Source organism: Hyperolius riggenbachi, chromosome 9, assembly GCF_040937935.1.
Source record: "Hyperolius riggenbachi isolate aHypRig1 chromosome 9, aHypRig1.pri, whole genome shotgun sequence".
NCBI lineage: Eukaryota > Metazoa > Chordata > Amphibia > Anura > Hyperoliidae > Hyperolius > Hyperolius riggenbachi.
Genome location: NC_090654.1, coordinates 132,392,375 through 132,415,722, shown reverse-complemented (window position 1 = coordinate 132,415,722; position 23,348 = coordinate 132,392,375). Strand labels below are relative to the sequence as shown.

Here is a 23,348-nt window from a genome sequence, read left to right as displayed (position 1 = left end):
GGTAATTTAGGGAGAAAAAAATTGTGAATTTTAAAATGGAGATATTTTGGTCGGTGTTTATCACTACCTAATTTACCTCATGCCGTAACTCATTGAGAATAGAGCCCAATGTGTCCATGTATGTAATTCAAAGTCTGCCAAATGAGCACAACTTGGGAACAACACACAGAAAAGGGAGTGAAGCATGGGCCACCCCAAGCTGGTTGCAGCTCAGGGGTGGCTCCTACACATCGCACCCCAAGGGGGGAGGAGGAGGACAGGCACAGACAGCTTCCCCTGAGAGGGCCATCCACCTCCAAAGGATAGAAATGAACCATATTTACAACAAGAGAAAAGTGTGCATCAAACCAAGTGGAACTTGATATATATGGCTTTGCAAACTTGGCCTAATTGGCTTAGGGCTGGTTCAGACGGACGTCTGCGTGGCGTCGCGTTTGGGGGCGTTGCGCCGGCTGCGCGGTTAGGCTTCCAGTAGCCTTCGTATCGCGTTCTGATGCGGTCGCATTTTTCTTCCACTAGGGGGACATTAGCCGTCGCAGTTGGCCGCCCCCTGGAAGTGAAAATGTTGCTTCCAGGGGCAGCTCGAACTCCAGCGAAAATCGGGACCCGAACGCCGCAATCGTGTAAATGTGCGCAGAAGCTCGATGTAAACGCTCCCATTCACTTAAATGGGAGCGTTTACCGCGACGTTCCGAACGCTTGCGGTAAACGCTCCGCAAACGTCCGTCTGAACCAGCCCTTAATCAAGAGACATTGTTCATGCAAATTTGCATTTGCTTTCGCATGCCAGAATATGAAGGGTCTTTTAACTAATCACGCCGCAAAACTATGCCTTGTGGGGATTAGTCAGTGCAACATTTAGCATTTTACCAGGAGTGCCGCGAGGAGGCCCGCCGCATGCACAGAACTCCAAGCCCTCTCACTGCTTAGAGACCCCGCAGCTGCACCCCGGCGGGGGTGGTGAGGAGTTGGGAGGGAGGCTGAGAAGTGCATTTGTTTCCGATTCAGCATCGACTCCCATTCTGCTGCATAGCCGCAGCCTGAATCGCTAAGCCATGCCATGCAGAAATCTGCAGCATGGAGTCCAGATTCGCACTAAAGTGCAGGGAAACACTGCAGAATTGGGCATAGTGAAAATAAGCCCTAATGCTGGGTACACACAATTCAACTTCTTGTCTGACAGGAAGTTGCATCATGTGTACATATCCAAACTGCTCCCGATCAATAACAGGGTCGATTTTCCTGTGATAACTTTGAAAAATATGGGATTGAATGTGAGCAGATCAGACATGATAGAAGTATTTGTCCAATTCCCATCGATAAGACAGGAAATAGCATTTTGTGTACCCAGCATAATAGTAACCGGCAAACAATGGAAACTGCATGCATATAGTAGGCACTCCATCACCTGGGATTTATAAACACACAACTTAGGACTCAATTGCAGTGGTGTAGTTATCTACAGCAGTGAATTAGTTACTGTCTGGGCGATTGCCTCACACAGGTAAGGACAAGCCTGGAGAGGCGTGTTTTACCTGTCCAGCCTGTAAGGTGACACCTCAGCAGTAGCAGCAGCCTAGGAAGGAAGAAAGCTTGTCTACTCCCACTGAGTCACATCACTGCACCTGTCTCCACCTGCGTCTGCACCAGGGGCCCAGGTATGCCAGCAATCCCCTCTGTCATCCGCAGCTACACCACCGCTTGCCAGCATTAAACCCAGACACCTGGTACTGCCAGCCTTCAGCCAGAAACTAGGAGCAGGGATCAATGCTCGGCCGGAGCCATGAAGGAAGATGACGAGTATAACTTTGTGTTCAAAGGTAAAGTCTGCCTATCTTGCTCTTTGCACAGTGGCTGTTAACCCTTTTTTTCCTGCAGGATCACAACTCTGACAGCCATGATAACACGGCTACCTGGTAAACTCCTACATGAAGCTAAGGCTACACTAGTGAGATTAATCACTTGAGATCAAGAGTTAAAGCTCCTTATTAATAGCAGCCTTATTTAGAATCACTATATTGCAAATGTATGCAAGGTGATAAATCACTTGCTCTCAATCGATAAATCTTGCTTGTATAGCCTCGGTGGAATTTGGGTGGTGCCAGCCAATAAAGCTGATTCTCTGCTTCACATAGTTTCTGCCTCAGAGTATACTTATAGAGCACTGTCTGCATACTTGTTCCTCTTGTATCACAGCATAACCAACTAAAGTCAAAATATCAGCATGACAGCCAGGAAACTGGTGTTTTTAAAAGGGAATAGAGACGATGGTACACTGGGTAGTCTCTTCTGCAGTCCCGTATATTGTCGTGTAGGGGTTCATATGACTAGCTGCATTCAATCGGGAAGTTAATTTGTATGATTAGGCTCTGGAAAACTGACATTCCCTGACACTCAAAAGTCACGTAATAAGAGTTGTATCCCTGGGAATAGTTTAACCTTGTTTCCATGGAAATAGGTTATGGTTTGAGCTGAGAATTGTTTTTCTAAATTACAGCCTAATCGCACCTCTGATGACTAGTTTGCTTTTAGAATGTTCAGAATGGTGCTCATTTCACCCTGACCAACACTTGAATAAACACTTTAATTTTTCTTTCCTGGCATTTGTGGCAGCTTGTTAATTGTTAGTGAATTGCCAGACTGTATACAATGAGGGTGAAGCTGTAAGCAACCTGAAACCAAGCAGTACCTTGCTTATGTACGGTAGCAGAGAGGGAATTCCCAGCCAACGTAAAGCAAACACTGTGCAAGTACGTTCCAGCACAGTGATGTGTAACTTCTCACTGGACACACCTGTAAAAGGCTTTGAGAATACCTATAGTAATTTTGAAAATTGTTCCCACAGACATTAAACACAGCCAGGAAAATGCACCTTGGCACTTAACAGCCTGCAGAGACACTTGTCTCTCAAAATGCTAGTGTGAACAAGGCCTAAAGCCTTGCAGTAGGAGAAAGAGGAAGGCTGCCATTACTGACGCTTTCACACCAAGCCTGTTGCATTGCAATGGACAATATCACTGCATCTCAACTCAATGCAATGATATTCCTATGATTCCTATGCTATTCCGATGGAGCTTTTACAAGTGCGGTGGGCCAGGTTCTGATGCAGTAACGCACAGCATGTGAGGCATACTTTCATTGCACTGTATTGTCACAACGATGCTGCAATCCCATCGCAGCACAAAATACTCAATGTGAAAGGGCCCTAAAAATGAAGCTTTTCTGGCTCTGTGTGCAATACTGTGCTAGGCATGGACTACCTAAGCAAGATAAATTGCTTGAAATTAAAAAATTTAACTCCAGTATATTTCATTTTCAACAATACACATTGCCTGGCAGCCCTGCTGATACTCTGCCTCTAATACGTTTAGGGCTCTTTCACATCAGAGCTTGCGTTAGAGAACGCTCAAAGCATACGTTTTGTTGTATGCGTTTTAAGGCGTTTTGATATGCGTTGCAGTGAGTGTGCGTTTTTAATCCGTTTTCAATGCGTTACAGGACATAGGAAAACGCAGGTAATTTTTTTTCTTTTAGTTTTCAACTTTCCACATTGTTCCTCTGTTGCATTCTGGGACTGATTGCCTGCGTCAACGGATTAAAAACGCGCATAGTGTGCGTTTTACATTGACTAACATCGTAACGCATAAAGCTAGCGTCAGCCGAAAAACTGCGCCTGGGTGCAGTGTAACGCAACGCACAAAAAGGCTGCGTTATATGTGAAAGCTAAAATGAAAGTCTATGGACTTTCATTCCACCTTGGGTAACGCAAACTTTACCCGTTGCGTTAAAACGCAGAAAATCTGCCCTAATGTGAAAGAGCCCTTAGCCATAGACTCTGAACAAGCATGCAGATAAGATGTTAGACTGGATTAGCTGTTGGGTGGCTGCTTCTATTTTATATTCTAGAACAAGCACAGGAGCACAATTTCCCTATCTACAGCCAAAAAGGTAACCAATTACAACGGCTTCTGTAATATGAATAAACTAATGAGCCAGTCAGAGTGTGAATGAGGGGGAATGAGACAAATGTGTCATTTTGTGTGGGAAACTAGCCAAATTTATGGGGGAACACCAGCTGGGCTGATTCACACTCAGACCGGATGCACAATGGCGCATTCACAGCGTATCCATCTAGGTTCCGCTGCATGTCCGCACTGTGTCGTTCACATTGCTTGCCGTTGTGCATCAGTCTGCTTATTTTACAGATCGGCTAATCGATTTGTGGTTGGCTAATTCTGTGAGGGGGCAGTAGGTTTGCCCAATATGGGGTCCAGAAATTGATGATGGTAGCCCTGCACATAGCAAATCAAAATATCCATTGGCACCGCTTACCAATATGTCCTGTAAGTAAACACCATAAGCACCATATAGTAACTGTGCCCCATTCATGCTGAGTGCTGTGACTTGCCACAGTCCTTGTGGAGTTTCAGCCCACTGGCTTATAGACAGACCACATCGCCCAGAATGATAATTGTCAATTGTTTTGGTGGTCAGTACAGCTTAAGCGTGATCAGCAAATGAAGGAGTTTCTGCTCAGGGCTTGTTCACACTAAGGGTGCTTTCAGGTTTTTTCAAGCGCCGGCGATTTTTAAAATCGCCCTAAAAGCGCTTGTGCAATGACTCCCTATGAGAGTGTTCACATACGAGCGCTTCGATTCCGATCCGCTCACCAAAGTGCTGCCTGTACCATTTTCGGGGCGATTTGCCTCAATGGAAGGAATAAGGAAATCGCAAAGCGCTAGAGAAAGCATTTTGTATTGCAATTTCCCCAGAGCTTTCCTGAATAAATACATTGTATTTATTCATTTCCGGGTGAAAGAGTTCACTTCCTGACTAACATCAGGAAGTGAAAAAACAAATCGCTCTGCAAAAGTGCTTAGAAAAGCGCTTTACAAAAAAATCCCTAATGCACAGGTAAGCGCTGGGAGACGTTAAAAAAATTGTGCTAAAAATGCTGGCGTTAGCTATTGCGATTTATATGGACAAGGCCTAACATAAGTAACATAATAAATAACATAAGTAAGTGATCTGCTAATACAGAATTTACTTTACTTAGTTGGGCATTAGCTGCTTAACCCAGTTAACTTTTTTTTTTTTTTTTTACCACAGTGTTTTATAGACCGCTTAAAAGTGTTTACATCAGGAGTGACTTGAAAGTAGCTTGCAGCCTAAAGTCTTTGTAATTATCTTTCCATGTTGTTATGGGACACTGATTAACCCTCCACTATCATTTTGCAATGTCAACTACTTAAATAAAATCAACACAGCCTACATACTTGTTTCAAATATGTAATGGGGGACATATAACACTTGGGGGACAGCAGCCAGGGGTCCATAATGTACATTGGTCATTGCGATATTGCACGCCGTCATGTCCGATCAATGCATTAGGGCCCTTTCACACTGGGGCGGTGTGGTGCGTCAAATTGACGCACTGCTACTGCAGCCTATTGCAACCCTATGAGGAAGTTCATAGTTCCCACATTGTGGTACGCTGTGCCGGAAGTCCCTAATCTAACGCTAGCACAGAACTATGTTACCGTGCGAGATCTGCGGCGATCTGCATCAGCCTGGAAGTCATGTTAGTCTATGGTGACGTGTTATTTATTTATTTATTTTTTTTTTTAAGTTGACGTGGCAGCACGCATGCGTGGAAGGCAGAAGCGTATTTTTACAATACGTTTCTGTGCACTTCCGCATACCCCAATGCAGGAAGTGACAGCCTTAACTGTTTTGGGCCCAAAATTGATTGCTACATTGAATAGGAGGACAAGTTGCGGCACTGATTTTTCATCCTATTCGATAAAAGTATCAAATCAGATGGTCGATCAGGCTGCAAAATCGATAAATGTATAGCCACCTTTAGGCATTTTTTACATGGGAGGCTGCACTTTGTGCATGCTGGGAAGTTAAGCCTCCTGTCTGCTGACCATGAGCGCCATTCAGGTGCCAATTAAAATGCAGCTGAACGGTAGTGTTTGTAACACTTTATGAATCATGACTGTGGCTGTCAGACTTCTGCAATGCATTATGGGACTTGTAGTTCCTTAACAGCTGGAGAGCCAAGTTTGCAGATCACTGGATTAGGCGATCCTCCCATTAGAAAGCGCTGGCAAGTTCAGCAATAGAATATGCCCCTCTTTTTATAAGGGGCTATTTGAGAATTCATATAAGTATTAAAATTTGCAATCTCAAGCAAACACATTTGTTAACCCTGTTGAAATTTGTGTCATAAGTAGATTTAGAACAGCTGTCTGATGTTTGAAATTTCCAATATAAGGAGGAACTTTAGCGAAAAGGGGAAAATTGATATTCGCCATGTAATTCATTTATGTTGTTTGATCCACAATCAGCCTGCATGTAATCATTTTTACTACTGGAAGACATGAAAAAAGTAGACAGTACCAACTGCCATTATTTTTAACCACACCCACTAACAATGTGATAGGCTAGAAGTTTTTTTTCTTATAAAAATATATATATGCACAGAGGGAGATAATGGTTTTCTTGGCAGTTGGAAATGGCTGTTATTTCACACAATGCAGCAAGGCTCCCACAGTGTGATGTCAGGACTCAGGTCCTGACATCACACTGTGGGAGGGGTTTCACCACAATATCAGCCATACAGAACACTGATGATCTATTCAAGAAAAGGTAAAGATTTCTCGTGGGGAAGGAGGTATCAACTACTGAATGGGTTGATGTTCCATCCTTGGTTACAGTTCCTCTTTCAATGAATCTTAAAATTAGTTTAATGAAAGGTTCTATTGCTGTCTTGACTCTTCTTGTACAGGATGTCTCGTTTTCTTCTGCCATTTGCCTTTCTGATTTGATGGTTCTCTGCTGAGTCCATATAGAATGCATCGCTACGAAAGGAAATGGAAGGATACATGGATAATGTGTTGCTGACTGAACTGCATCCTGTAACATGACAATGACCCAAAACATTACAGTAAATCCTAGAGTGGCAGAGTTAAAGCCCAGATCTTAACCCCATTAAGATGCTGTGCAGTGACTTGTCATGGGCTGTACATGCAAGATACCCCCCAAACATGACGGTTGGAGGGGAGCAAGCAGCACTCAAGCAGGCTAGGGGAGCAAGCAGCACTCAAGCAGGCTAGGGGAGCAAGCAGCACTCAAGCAGGCTAGGGGAGCAAGCAGCACTCAAGCAGGCTAGGGGAGCAAGCAGCACTCAGGCAGGCTAGGGGAGCAAGCAGCACTCAGGCAGGCTAGGGGAGCAAGCAGCACTCAGGCAGGCTAGGGGAGCAAGCAGCACTCAGGCAGGCTAGGGGAGCAAGCAGCACTCAGGCAGGCTAGGGGAGCAAGCAGCACTCAGGCAGGCTAGGGGAGCAAGCAGCACTCAGGCAGGCTAGGGGAGCAAGCAGCACTCAAGCAGGCTAGGGGAGCAAGCAGCACTCAAGCAGGCTGAAGGGGAGCAAGCAGCACTCAAGCAGGCTAGGAGAGCAAGCAGCACTCAAGCAGGCTGAAGGGGAGCAAGCAGCACTCAAGCAGGCTGGAGGGGAGCGAGCGGCACTCAGGCAGGCTGGAGGGGAGTGAGCGGTACACATGAAGACTGGAGGGCAGCGAGTGGCACATATGCAGACTGGAGGGGAGTGAGTGGCACACAGGGCCGCCATCAGAAATTTTGGGGCCCCTCACACATCAAGCCTGGGCCCCCCTACAGACTGCTGTGCATGCCCTCTAGCCACCCCAGTATAGCCAGTATAGTGCCCCAGTATAGCCAGTATAGTGCCCCAGTATAGCCAGTACAGTGCCCCAGTACAGTGCCCCAGTATAGCTAGTATAGTGCCCCAGTATAGCCAGTATAGTGCCCCAGTATAGCCAGTATAGTGTCCCTGTATAGCCAGTACAGTGCCCCAGTATAGCGCACCAGTATAGTTCCCCAGTATAGCTAGTATAGTGCCCCAGTATGGGTAGGTGGTGTCCCCCGCTCGTCCCCGCCTTAACAGCGGCTGCTCTCCCCTCTCCGGCGCGTGTACTTATTCCAGCAGCATCTCCCGGCTGCTGTGTGTGATGCGGCAGGAAGCAGGGCAGCGGCTTCCTGTAGTGTATCGCCGTTACTATGGGAACCGAGCCCTGCTTCCTGCACATCACACACAGCAGCCGGGAGATGCTGCTGCAATAAGTACACACGCCAAAGAGGGGAGAGTATTAACAGCGGCGGCGGCGGCCGCTGGGGGAATGAGGGGGGGCGTTAAAGGACAGTCAGGAGGTTAATGCCTGGGGGGGCCCGAGGCTGCGGGCCCGTGACGGAAGTCACAGTTGTATCCCCCCCTGATGGCGGGCCTGGTGGCACACATGCAGGCTGGAGAAAAGCGAGCAGCACCCATGCGGGCTGGAGAGGAGCGAGCAGCACCCATGCGGGCTGGAGGGGAGCGAGCAGCACCCATGCGGGCTGGAGGGGAGCGAGCAGCACCCATGCGGGCTGGAGGGGAGCGAGCAGCACCCATGCGGGCTGGAGGGGAGCGAGCAGCACCCATGCGGGCTGGAGGGGAGCGAGCAGCACCCATGCGGGCTGGAGGGGAGCGAGCAGCACCCATGCGGGCTGGAGGGGAGCGAGCAGCACCCATGCGGGCTGGAGGGGAGCGAGCAGCACCCATGCGGGCTGGAGGGCAGCACTCAGGCAGACTAGGGGTGCGAGCAGCACTCAGGCAGGCTGGAGGGGAGCGAGCATTACTCATGCGGGTTGCATTGGAGCGAGCAGCACTCATGCAAGCTGGAGGGGAGCGAGCGGCACACAGGCAGGCTGGAGGGGAGGGAGCGAACGACACACAGGCAGATTGGAGAGGAGTGAGCAGCACACAGGAAGGCTGGAGGGCAGCGAGCAGCACACAGGAAGGCTGGAGGGCAGCGAGCAGCACACATGCAGTCTGGAGGGGAGCGAGCAGCACATGCAGACTGGAGGGGGAAATCACAGGCCACAAGTATGGGATAAAGTTTTGGGCACCAAAGTACAGGAAGGTACATCGCAATTTTAGAACACAAACGAAAATGGGAAACTAAATTTATCAGAGGGACGGAAGATCTCCCCATAAACAGATTAGACAAACTAGTCTTATTTTACTTGCTAAAGAGTAAACTAAAGTCTAGTAGACAGTCATGAATGATACGAAAAATCATGCGCAAAATCGATTTCATATCGTCCAGCACAGCAGACTGTCAGTTTCACTTTTAAATGTACTTAGAATTCTCTTGTTTTTCCTTTCCCCCATCACCCACTCTGAATGAGAGCAGAGCCCCCCACCTCCTTCACACCTGAGGGCCCGTTTCCACTATCGCGAATCCGCATGCGTTGGCCGCATGCAGATTCGCACAGCCAATACAAGTGAATGGGACTGTTTCCACTTGTCAGTTTTGCTGTGCGTTTTTCTGTGCAGGATTTTTCTGCACGGCAGAGCCCTCAGAATTCGCTTGCGTGTGGAATGCAGGCGAATCGCACGCAATGTATTTAATAGGGAAATCGCATGCGTTTTCCCCATGCGTTTTTTGCCGCGAATTCACATGCAATTTCGCATAGGTACCCATGTTAATTCACACAGGCAGTGACATGGTTAAAATTGCATTACCCTAACCTATGCGAAATCGCAGCAAAAAACGCATGGGGAAAACGCACCCGCAAGCGATTTCGCAGGCGATTCCGCAACGCAATAGTGGAGCCCCCCCCCCCACACACACACACACTCACCTTATCCTCTACTTAGCTGTCTTGCAGTCACTGCCATGTATCCCCTTTACTTACTTTTCTCTGTATCAAACATAATGGGCTAATTCATAAAACATTTGCGGGGGAAAAAAAATCTTGAAGGGAAAATGCTGCATCGATATCAGACTTTTGTGTGCTAATTCATAAAAAAGTTGGCTGGCTGAGTTGATACATTTTCTCCGCAGAGACAGTTACTATAAAAGAGGCAGCCCTAGCATCCCTTTACATGTGCATTTTTTTTTTAAATTGCCTCTCCTTTCCCTGAATCTGCGTTGAATCTGTCTATTAGTCTTTCTAAACAATCTATTTAATTGCTGCAGCTTAGAAGAACTTCAAGAAATGTTACACATGCAGGCTTTCTGATGTGAAATATATCTGAAAACAGGTACCCAAGGGGTTAAAAAACAGTCTTGGTATTCCAGGATGCCTTTTTTGTTCTGCTCTCACTGCAGCTGCCTGGGAGGTCTGTCTACATTAGCTTGCCTGTTATTTTTCCTGTTATCGCTGGCTTATCTCCTTTTCTAAACAGTTGGTGTTCTCTGTTCCCATTCCACTTGCTCTAATCTTTATGAATTAACCTTCAGTGACATGTTGTGATAATCTCTGCACAAGGTGGTAATTTCCCGCACTGCTCAGTAATTGTAACTTTTCATGCGGAAACAGCTTTTATGAATGGACACTTTGCTAAATGGTCGGGAAAGTCAGCTGTTTTTAGCATTACCACATGCGGGAATGCTTTATTAATAGAGGCCAATATGGTAATGATAGCGGAGGGAATTGTGCGCCCTCTCCTACACTGCGCCCTGAGGCTGGAGCCTCTCTCGCCTCTGCCTCGGCACGGCCCTGGACTGTCCCCAAATGCAGTTTGAAAACTTCCCTCCAAAACGCTGAATTAGAACAATGCCAAAATCCCATTTATTAATAATTCGAGATGGGGTTATCACAGACAGAAAACAAATCTATTTTCTGGTTTAAAAAAATTAAATAACTCGGGATAACTTAAAGCATTCTAGTGGCTATGGAAACTGAGTTATTCAGTGTTTGCTGACCAGACATATTAACCCATGGATATTTAGTGTCATTTGAGTCGGCATTGGAAGCAGGTTACAAATCTTCCCTCGGATTCGCTGTAGGCCAATCCATACAGAAATGGAGAAAGTTCTTGTTAAACCGTGTCATTCTGTGCTTGAAAAAAATATGCCTACCTCACTCACCAGGGGGTATACACACCCAGTTTTTGAGGAACAGACAGCTCACCAAGTAAGATTCTATATAAGTCTGGTTCCTCAGCGACCAGGTGGTCTCCAAAATTCCCAACTCCTCACACACATGTCCTCCAGGAGATCAGGGCACATGGACCTCCATAATTTGCTTTGTTTCAAGGTCTCTGAAACCACTGCCTGCATTTGAACTGGACTTTATTTCATTCATTCCCACAAGGACTGCTAAGCTAAGTAAAACCTTTCACAGTTACCCTCTTTTTTTATTTTAAGCTTTGTGCGCATATGTCCATTAGTTTATGTAAATGTGTGTAACGCATTTTTGTTATTAAAACGATCTTAAACGTTTTAACAGTTATGACCTGTTCCTGAACATACACAGTCGTACTTGCTCCTCTGAAAGTGTTAACTTGTGTTCTATAGTATTTTGCATGTACAACCCGTATGCTTGAATCGGGAACAGATAGAAAGATCTGGCGCCGAACCCTGCATACATAAGGGTTAATTAAATGTTCTCAGTGTGTTGTTATAGTTACGGTCGTGCTCCGTAACTAGCACGTGGGGGCAAGCATTTTAATTGTATGTGTGTGGTGAATCCTTTAACGTAAGCAATTTCATAAATTGCTGTCCACATAGGGACTATGTGCAAAGTAACAGCGAGACAGAGTTTCTGACTGAGCGATTAACCCAGTCAAGGATCAACCCCTGCGGTCCTTGACAGACATGGTTAAGATGTGCTATATCTTGCCACAGGGAAGTAGTTATAGCAAATTCTTTGACAGAAATTAAAAGGTGCTTAGATGCTTTCTTTACTTTGAAGTCTTCCACAGCTTTGATTGCTGGGTGTGGAAAGCTCAGACCTTGATCCAGTCAGGTCTAAAATGTTTTAACTTGATAGACACATTTTTTTTTTCCTTTTTTGTTTTCTTTTTCAATGTAGTCGTCTTTCGTTTTAAGTGAAATATACCTTTTAGGCAAGTTTCACACTGGGGTGTTACGTTAGACATGCACATCATGCAACAAAAGTATTTGCATTTGTGGCATACTATGTAACGCAGTCGAAAAAGCCATAGACCAATGTACACCTCTATTGACATTATAATATTGTGCATTTTTTGCAATTCTAGCAACCCACTGCATATTCTGCTGGCTCAGTTTTAGTCATTTAGTTTTGCATCAGGTGACCTGTGTTGCCGGAGCCTAGTTAATCTAATTAAGAAGCTTATTTACATTACAGCCTCACTCAGTACGAGAGAGGCTGTGTTTTGGGGGGCGCCCATGATTTTGACTGAATATCTGCAGGCACTTTTATTGACTTCCCTGTGGAGCGCAGAGTGGCAGACCTCTTCCTTACTTCCCTGTTCCCCCTAGTGGCCGGAACGGCTTTTACTGATGACGTAATAGTAAAAGCCGAGGGGGAACAGGGAAGTCAGTGTGAGGTCTGCCGCTCCAAACTCTGGATAGGTGAGCGGATTCTTTTTACCTATGCGGCGGGATGGAGGAGGGCGAGCGGCGGATGCACGGGGATGCAGTGTCGGGATTCGGCGAGCGGTAAATGACGTCTGGAATTGAATCCACGAATCCCGAATATTTCCTAATATTCAAAGGATTACCTACAATTTTTTTTTAATAAAAAGTCATACATTTACAATTAACTATTTCCCTCCCACACTTTCCCATAGTACCCAGGTTTTGTTTTTGTTTTTTGTATTAAAAAAATTTTTTACATTAAAAAAAAAATAAAAATGTAATTTACTATAGGGACTGAACTTTTTTTTAATCTGTATGTCAAGAGGGTATATTACTGTGTAATTACTGTGCACACAGCCACGGAGGTGATGGGAGTGGATTGTCAGAGAGGCTGTGGGGTGGCCAATACCCCAGAAGCGTACATGGGCCCTAACGACCGCAACATCTGGTGAGTCCTTACAAAAAGGTGGGGCGCCCACTGGGCTCTATTCATAAAAGGTTACCGCAAGTTTTCCGCCCAAAACAGCGGATTTTCCCGTCCATTTAGCAAAGTGGGCATTCATAAAAGCTGTTCCCGCATAAAAATCTACAATCCCCCAGCAGAGCGAGACATTTCCGCCTTCTCCAGTGGTTTTCTAGATTTATCTAGAAAAAAGTAACAAAATGGCCATTCATAAAGTTTAGAGGAAGCGGTATGTGGACGGGAAATACCGCTTCCTCTGATTTTGCGGATTACATACAAGTGAATGGGACAGACCTCCCAGAGAGAGCAGTGCACGGAGGGACTCTGCCGGCTGAAGTGTTTCCGCATGCCTTCCGATAGCTTACCGCCAGCCTTCAGCGGGAGATCTCCGCACTTGCATCGCAGCTGGCAAGATTTTTATGAATGACCACCCAGAAGTCTAATATACCGCTGCGGTATTTTCCCTCCAGGAGTTTTTTCGCCACAACATTTTTATGAATAGAGCCCACTGTGTGGACTGTGACATATAGAGCAAGCACTGCCTGAAGCGCTCACCTACTAACTATTTATTTGTTTAATGGTGCACGCATCATGGAATAGCGCTCCACCTAGGACTGTTAATTAACGGACTGTGTTTGGTGTATGACACTGCTTGCCAGCTTTTTTAGTAGTGAATTAATTGCATCATTTTATATGAGCATTTTTATGCTAAAACTTGTTTATCCATTGTATATGAGACCTGTATCTGGGTGCTTTTGTTTTAAACTATGTCACATTACAGCAGGCAGTGTGCTGCAGACTCCTGTTACATTGACTGTGCTCAGGGCTGGTTCTAGACTTTTTTTTTTTGCTGCCTGAGGCAGGGACTTAACTAGACTTAATAGGGCCCCCTTGCGCAAAATATAGCATGGGGCCCCCTTTGTGGTGGGACCCCACAGGATTGGAAGCAAGCAAAAGGAAGCAGAGTGTTCTGCTGTGAAGCAGCCTCTGGAACCAGCAAAAAAGTACACATGCACCTGCACATGGTTTTTGTGAGTGAATGAGGAGGGTTATTTTGCAAATTGGCTGCACTTGCGATTGGGGAGAGGGAGGTGCCCCCAAAGCCTTTGGGCCCCCTTGTGATGGCAGAGGTTGCAGGAGCGATTGCTATGCCCATGGCCTGAGGCAAACTAGTGAGGATGCGTCCCCTCCTCAGTCAGGGCAGCAGTGTCACCTCCTCCCTTCTGCTGTGCAAGTCAAATGAAACACTGCTGCTCTCCTGCCTCCCATCTCATTCACTGCCGTCCGGCGGGACTGTGCTCCATAATGCTATCACCAGCACTGCGGTTATAAAGACTATTCCCCAAATTGCTGTATCCCACGTTGCTGTTAACCAGGGGCGTTGCTAGCCCCAAAGATCAGTGGCACGTGCCACGTGCCACGGATCTATTCCGGGGTGCCCCAGATGTCCCCCAGGCATAGGAAGGTGGCAGTACTCACCTCTAGCCACTGTGGTGTCTCTATGGGGGCATGCTGGGAGCTGTGGTGCATCAGTGGGGCATTTTGGGTGCTGTGGTGCGTCTATGGAGGCTGTGGTTCCTTTATGGGGACATGCACGGAGCTGTCTGTAGTTCTTCTATGCTGGGAGTTGTGGTGCCTCAATGGGAGGCCCGTGGGAGGGGGTCCACAAGAAGATGAGGGAATGCTGTGGGGGACTGCCAGACAACCTGGCATCAGGCCAGCCCCCCCAACAGCAAGCCAGGTAACTCTGCCTATTTATGTGATATGTTGCATTCTTTGTATTAATGGAGAGGGGGGCTTCATCCAACATTTTGCTAAGCAGGCCTACTTAGATCGCTTTAAAGGATACCCGAAGTGACCTGTGACATGATGAGATAGACATGTGTATGTACAGTGCCTAGCACACAAATAACTGTGCTGTGTTCCTTTTTTTTTCTTTCTCTGCCTGAAAGAGTTAAATATCAGGTGTGTAAGTGGCTGACTCAGTCCTGACTCAGACAGGAAGTGACTACAGTGCGACCCTCACTGATAAGAAATTCCCCTTTTTATCTCTTTCTGGCTCTCAGAAGCCATTTTCTGCTAGGAAATTGTTTTATAGTTGGAATTTCTTATTAGTGAGGGTAACACTGTAGTCACTTCCTGTCTGAGTCAGGACTGAGTCAGCCACTTACATACTTGATATTTAACTCTTTCAAACAGAGAAAGGGAAAAAAGGAACACAGCATAGTTATTTGTGTGGTAGGCACTGTACATACCCATGTCTATCTCATCATGTCACATGTCACTTCGGGTATCCTTTAAGTTCATGTACATTTGGCTCCACCCATGACTGGAGTGCCAAAAGTGCCCTGGATCTCTTAGGACCCTAGCAACGCTCCTGCTGTTAACCGAGACTGACCAGTACTGCTATGATCCAAACTCCTGCTAGACAGACTGATATACACATTCTCTGTAGATGGGAAATGAGGATGACAACCAGATAACTGACTCTTTCCAAACATTAAAAGGCAATTTGGATCTCAGCCATCAAATACTTGCCACTTCAGGATTATGATATTCTACACATGCTCAAGACTCTCTATTTCAATACGAGCCAAAGTGTGTTGTGACACAAAAGAGTTTGTCAGCACCCCAAGTAATAATGACTGCGTGTGCTGGGGTAGAGCATGTATACATAGTACTAAAGAGAAAAGATACCCCTATACACAGCACCATTGCAGACCAATCAATCAAAAAAATATATTTTTATTACAAGCTTTGCAAACACATATCAATGATACACAAAAATTTAAAAACATCTAAAAACAGCATAATATTGTATTTCCAGCCATATTCAACTTAATGGGCCTGCTAGATATAATAATCTATTATGTTCAGTCTCAGTGGATGTATAACCTGTAACCACTGGAGGCTCAGAGAATGAGCCCCCTCGTGGATGAACCCGGGTTCAGTAAGAATTATAAAGTGCAAAAATTTGGAACCATGAAAGTGCATATAGTGCTACACAAACAAACAATCATTCAACATATGCAATAACTGTGCAACCTATCAGACTAAAAGTGCAGTTTAAATACTGTCAGAGTCACTAATGACCAAGTGGAAGCAGCCTATTTAGGATCTGCAAAGAAGTGAATAAGTAAAAGATACTTAGCCGGGTATGAAAAGAAAGGCAGGCAGACTGGCATGGAAAGACGGAAGTATCCCCTCAGGACATAGCCCACATGCTCCGCGGTCGTCACTCCGCTTTGAAAGGTGAGGTAGATAGACGGCTATCTACCTCACCTTTCAAAGCGGAGTGACGACCGCGGAGCGTGTGGGCTATGTCCTGAGGGGATACTTCCGTCTTTCCATGCCAGTCTACCTGCCTTTCTTTTCATACCCGGCTAAGTATCTTTTACTTATTCACTTCTTTGCAGATCCGAATAGGCTGCTTCCACTTGGTCATTAGTGACTCTGACAGTATTTAAACTGCACTTTTAGTCTGATAGGTTGCACAGTTATTGCATATGTTGAATGATTGTTTGTTTGTGTAGCACTATATGCACTTTCATGGTTCCAATTTTTTGCACTTTATAATTCTTACTGAACCCGGGTTCATCCACGAGGGGGCTCATTCTCTGAGCCTCCAGTGGTTACAGGTTATACATCCACTGAGACTGAACATAATAGATTATTATATCTAGCAGGCCCATTATGTTGAATATGGCTGGAAATACAATATTATGCTGTTTTTAGATGTTTTTAAATTTTTGTGTATCATTGATATGTGTTTGCAAAGCTTGTAATAAAAATATATTTTTTTGTTTGATACATATGGTCTGCAGTGGTGCTGTGTATAGGGGTATCTTTTCTCTTTAGTACAAAGTGTGTTGTGAGTTTAGAAAAAAAATAAATCAATTCCCTGTTTAATATCATAACCAGAAATGACCAGATTTGGAATATGGATTAAGTTTATTTTTTTTTTTTTTTTTTTTTTTCTAAATCTAGCTGTTAAATCTCATGACTCTTTTCTAGCAATGCTCACTCTGCTCAAGCTCAATCACATTTTAATAGCAGGAATCATGTTACACCCACAGCTTCATGTACTGCAGTAGCTGGATTGACATTTTTGATCTTTGCCTCAGATGTCCACACCTAAGTCGGGCCTGTTTGTACTGTGAGGCGACGTACCTGCCCAGGAGTCATGGGAATGGGCAGGGCGGATTGTAATGCAGAAACCACAGTATTAACTGGTTTCTTGTAGAAATAGTGCGAGACGTGTAGACCGGGTTTCAGAATCCCTAGCCGTACCCAGGCACAATCTTTCTGTCCAGGCCTCAGAGTCAACAATAGGCTGATATTTATCTCCAGAAATATTTACCCACAAACTCAGTTTGACCTGTAGTTTGTCTTGCTGCTATATTTTCAGATAAGATGAACTTTTACCTTTTGTGTTTCCTCTTTGCAGCAAAACTAGAATGCATTTTGTGATAGATCTGTATGGTTCCCCATAGATTTTCCACCACTCCTTTCCTGCCCCTGTAAAATGGAACTATGGCATAATTTGACGAAAAAACAGATCTTACTTCCCGAGAGACTGAGAGAGAGAGAGGAACAGAGGGGCTGGCAGTATTAAATATTATAATTCTGCTAATGTAATTTTGACAGCAAATTATTTTCTTATGTTTCTTGATATTTTTACTTGATTGCTTATTATAACTGTTATATGCAATTTTTGTATATCACTAAAGGAATATATGTTTACATAAACATATTCTGTTGTAAGTGTTATAATTATTGCTATGAAGGGTAACTGTTTTAAATCTACAGTATATTGTGGCTAGCAGTGGTCTAGAAACCTATTTAATTGCCTTTGGGAGAAGTAACGCTTTATTGCGTTAAAGACAAATAACAACATTTATATTGTGCTTTTCTCCTGGCGGACTCAAAGTGCCAGAGCTTCAGGCACTACGGTGCACTCTAAAGGCAGTAGCAGTGTTAAGGAGTCTTGCCCAAAGTCTCCTACTGAATAGGTGCTGGCTTACTGAACAGGAAGAGAAGTATTCAAACCCTGATCTGCTGTGTCAGAGGCAGAGCCCCTAACCAGCACACTATCCAGCCACTGCTGGAGAATCTGTAACAATAAAAAAATGAGCCCCTGGGGAGTTCTTACCTTCATGAGGGGGAAGCCTAAATCCTAAAAAGGCTTGCCCCCCCCCCCCCCCAATCCTGCTCAGCCATCTAGAACCATCCTCCTCCAACAGGCTGTTCCAGCGTTGCACCCCCCTCCCCCCAAAGACCATTGACAAGCTCTTGTCCATGGCTTGCACATGCCCAGTAGCAAGGACCCAATTCCGTTGAAGCCCGAGTTAGTCCATTCTGCTGAACAGGCAGAGTGTGGTTGCGCTCCTGTGAGCTTTGGTGGTCTCAACCCTGAAACAGCCTGGCGGAAGAGGACGGGGAATCCTCTGGAGGATGCAGAGACATCCCTCTACTGGGGTATCAAACAATTTTTTTTTTGTTTGCAAACCTCACAGGTTTGCTTTAAAGGTATAGGATGATGATGATGACCCCAAGTTCTAGCAAAAAAGACAAAGACAACTCTCTGGCTTGGCCGTGAACTGTATCCACATTGGCATACAGCACACAAATAGTTTTAGGTGTCAAACCGTCCTCAAGTGCTGCAGAAACTAAATTCTAATTTAATTTTGTTGCCTTCAGTGTCCGGAATGTTTCTTGATAAGTAATATTACTTTCAATTCAGGTACAAAGTTGTTTTTTTTAATGAGCACAGCTGAATTTTGCACAGTACAGTATATACTGCTCCCACAAATAATCATGTCATTACAATTTTTTTTTCATTTCCGGCAGTGGTGTTGATTGGCGAGTCTGGAGTAGGTAAGACCAACTTGCTCTCCCGCTTCACCAGGAATGAGTTCAACCATGACAGTCGCACCACTATCGGGGTGGAGTTCTCCACTCGCACAATGACGTTGGATGGACAGCTGGTGAAGGCGCAGATCTGGGACACGGCAGGACTGGAGCGTTATAGAGCAATCACATCTGCGTAAGTAGACACTGAGCTTCACAGTGATTTCATGGGAAGCTTGCCTGCCGATATGAGGACTGCTGAGATGAGTGAAATGATCAGTGTAAAGGTTCGTATACACGTCCGATAAAGATCGTTCGTTACGAACGATTCGTGACGTTTACACGATATTCAAATTAGACCGAAAAGATCGTTCGTAATGAACGATTGTGTACACACGTGAACGATATAAGTATAAAGTACTGAACAACGAACGAAAAAAAAATGTATGCGCAAACGGAAGTGACGTTATGACAGGCAATAAGAACATGCGTACTACTCCACAGATAATGATTATCGGACGATCTTTGTACACACTGCAACGATTGAACGATTTATCTTTCGAAAAAATCCGCCGGGTTGGATCGGTCGGATTGAACGATAACGGTCGTTATCGTCCAAAAAAACGATCGTTGGAAAATTTGGAATGCACGATTATCGGTCCGATTGTCGTTATCGGTCGTTTTCGAACGATCGTTATCGTACGTGTGTACTCAGCTTTAAACGAACCTCTTTAACTTCATCTGAAGATCTTTAGCTGCATGTTTGCATTCTCATCCTACACATGATGCCACTCTACCACAGTACAGACACATAATCAGACTATAGTCTTTGGAAAATGAAAGCTCACAGACCAATCTTACCACCCTTCATGTAGTATGAGAGCCATACTCTACACAGTCTATTCTATGGAACTGAACTCCCCATCAGAAAAAAATCTTTGCAAGATGCTGCACACAAACATGCTGCACGCACTCAAAAGATCTGTAGCTGCAAAAGATCTGTTCCTGCCAAAAATCTATTCCTGCAAATTGCAATGATAGTCTATGAGATCTGCAGATCAGCATACACACATGATTTAACTGACATTCATCTGCAGAACAGATCCACCAGGATGGATTTTCAGATCTGTGGATGATTGCTTGATGTGCAGATGAATGTCAGTTAAATCATGTGTGTATGCTGATCTGCAGATCTCATAGACTATCATTGCAATTTGCAGGAATGGATTTTTGGCAGGAACAGATCTTTTGCAGATACTGATCTTTTGTGTCTGTACAGCATCTGTGTGTGCAGCATCTTGCAAAGATTTGTTTCTGATGTGGAGTTCCGCTCCATAGAAAAGACTGTGTAGAGTATGGCTCTCATACTACATGAAGGGTGGTAAGATTGGTCTGTGATCTTTCATTTTCCAAAGACTATAGTCTGATGTGTGTATGCACCTTAACTGCTGGCGGCAAATACTGATGAGTGAGAGCAGTGAAAAATGGCCAAACTACATTTTGAGCTGCTTTTTTGGGGACAGATGAAGCTTTATTTTGTTGTCGTATATATAAATAAATATTTTATTTTTGTAGGTTTATAAAGGGGGAAAATTTGTAAAAATTAAAATAAACCCCATATATAATACAGTTTTCATTATACTTTTTCAACAAAAACTGTGAATCCCACACTAAATGACCACAGATTTATTTGGCGAGAGACCTTGGCAAAATCTGGTTAATCTATTCTCAAGCTGCATAACTTTGCACGATCCTGCATTATTTGCATCTCACAGAGCATCCATATTAAGGACCAGGAACAAAGGTGCTGTGAATACGTTGATTTATACAATCCATGTGATCACTGCGCAGACTCAGTGATAATGTGACTCCCACAGTAAAAACATGCACAGGAGTGTGCGCTGGATTCTGTTGAATGGTAGCTCCCCGGTGTCATCCTGCCTAGAGGAAGCAGAAAGCGTAGGTGCTGTCAACCTGCCTAAACGGGTAGATTGAAAGGTTGTGAACAGTCCTGATGAATATGAGCTGGCTGATACAGTTGGGAAAAAGCACTGCAGCTTCAGCTTGTGGTCATGCTTTGGCTGGTGCTGACTAATCTGTCCACCTTTTAAGGAGAATGTCAATTTGAATAAATTGTTGTTTTTTTCCAGTTACTTGGAAACTGAATTAGCATGGCTGGCCTGGAACTTTTCATGGGGCTAATCATCAGTAGAGATGCAAATAATTCCAGCTTGCATATAAATTTGAATGCAATTTGGGATTGAGGGAAAGTGCATTTGATTGGTCTATTTTCGGCCTGGGCAAACTTTGGCCCACGGGTACTCCTCTCCTTTCCCCTTCTCCCTCCCGCCTTTCCTTAAAAATGACGTGCAGTACACATACAAGAAGTAACTCTCCCAATCTCTCTTTCCAGGGGCGATCTCCATGGCAGCAGTGGCATCATGTGACCTGCCGTCAATACGTACCAGCGTGTCACATGACGTTGCCGTCACCATGTAGATTGCCGATGGAACGAGCCATTGGGTGAGTTACACCCACTTATTCCTGGCCACAGAAGTCCGGAGGGAGGGAGACAAGGACTCATGCATGCAGTGGGCTGCAATCCCAAAAGATCTTTGCCCACCCTTGGCCTAATTCCAAGCTGCATGAAATTTGCATTCAAGTCAAAATTACTTGTATGATTTGGGAGCTTGGTTTAGTTAACAAACCAAACTGCTGGTAAATTAATCGGCAGCTCCCAAATCAGTTCAGCTGCATGCATAATTCTCCTTCAGCCCTGCTGATTGTGTCCGATTAATAAACAAAAATACCCGTAGTTTTAGTTAAATTAATCGCTCATCTCTACTGACCAGTTGTTGCCTGTGGTTACATCCTTACTAGCCAATCAGAAGATTTGTTTAATTCTACGGACGTCCTAGGTATGTGTAGGAACTAACCTATGCATTAGCACCACGTCGCCATTAGCAGGCAGAATTACATACAATTAACTAGTCTCACAACCCCATTTGAGTTGCATGTTATAAATCTGTAGCCCTCTATCTTATATCTTCACACTTTATTTATTTTCCATGAATTTTATTCAGCTGTATGGAGCTCCACATTAATACTTGATTCATCTCTAGTTACTATAGGGGTGCAGTTGGTGCGCTTTTAGTATATGACATCACCAAGCATGGCTCCTATGACAGCATAGAACGCTGGCTGAAGGAGTTGTATGACCACGCAGATGCCAGCATCATTGTCATGCTAGTGGGCAATAAATGTGACCTGTCAGATGAAGCCCGTGAGGTGCCCGCGGAAGAAGCCAAGATGTATGCAGGTAACCACTAACGGCTGACCAGGATTTCTGAAGGGTGATGGTTGCGTAATCCTGACTTTTTAGTTTTAGGGCATATTCATTATGGGGCGTTGCATTTTAATGCAACGTTAAAGTCGCAACGTGTCTGCGTTTAGAGGTAAAGCACTGCAAGCAGTGAGTTAGCACAATGCAACATTTTCAATAGGACGATAACGCCGCACTGTGAACGGCCCATAGGATTATCATTGCAGTGCAGTAAGCTGCGTTATAAGACTTTATAACGCAGCTCCGCAATGTGGCACTGTGAATGCAACCTTAAAACATTTTTTTTTCCTTAAATGTTGTATTTCGATAGTTATGCATTGTAGTAACATTCCTGGAAGCCTAGTCAGGTGTCCCTCTCAGGCTATTTATGGAGTCTGACCATTAGGCTACTTTACCACTGTGTACTGTGCGCCTCCTAAAAACAGGATCACAACACAAGGGTGTTGAAAAGTTGCATTATTTGTTACAAGTGTGATGTGACGTATACAAAACTTCTTCGTATTGCCCTCTTGTGACCTGCAGCCAAGACAAAAGCATCACATGAACCTTTGCTATCAGAAACTTAGTGGTTGCTATGAACTAGGTATTGAAGGGGCACTTAAAGAGAACCTGAGATGAACAGTAAAAGAAAAATCATACATACCTAGGGTTTCCTCTTGCCCCCTTCGAACTGATCCGTCCCTCGCCTATGTCCTCCACCATCTGTATGCTCTGTTATCGCTCCTGGTAACTTTAGGAGGCGGGCTTATTGTGCATGCACGGCCCCCCACGCTCCCATCACAGGGAGCATTCTGTGCTGGCACTGAGCATTCCGGACCGCGGGAGAGCAACGGGGAGCATGCATGGCTGCACTGCGTATGCGCCGACTGGCCCAACTGGGGACAGATAATGGAGCATCCAGAAGGTGGCGAGGGAGCGACCAGGCTGAAGGGGGCTGGGTGACGCCCCAGGTATATATGAATTTTTTTTTTTTTTTTACTGCTCATCTCAGGTACACTTAAAAGTAGGGAGATGATCTAATTCAGCAGTAAAGCTGAAAGGGAGACATTAAAAGCGCACACTTACAATGTGACAGAGTGATCAAAAAATCTGGAGCGGTCTCCCCTTTAATGGTGGCTTGAGTAGTTACGGTTGTCGGGCAATAGCATTTGTATCTCACTTGGCATGATCTGGTCTGCCTGTGCATCTTCCCAGTGTTCCAGCAGTGGGAGCCATTGATCGGCTGGTCACTCCCACTTCATAGTGTGTGATGCGACGTATACTCCTATTCGAAACGTC

The 23,348-nt window shown here is 44.9% G+C and overlaps 1 protein-coding gene across 1 annotated transcript in view; it reads left to right on the top strand.

Moving 5' to 3' along the window:
* The first annotated feature begins 1,561 nt into the window (after positions 1-1,561).
* RAB25 (RAB25, member RAS oncogene family) overlaps positions 1,562-23,348 on the top strand; it is a 39,973-nt gene continuing 18,186 nt past the window's right edge. Inside the window, exons 1-3 of the mRNA XM_068253526.1 lie at positions 1,562-1,820; positions 18,728-18,923; positions 21,850-22,046. Coding sequence (XP_068109627.1) covers positions 1,784-1,820; positions 18,728-18,923; positions 21,850-22,046 — 430 coding nt within the window. The 5' untranslated portion in view covers positions 1,562-1,783. The remainder of the gene's footprint in view (positions 1,821-18,727; positions 18,924-21,849; positions 22,047-23,348) is intronic.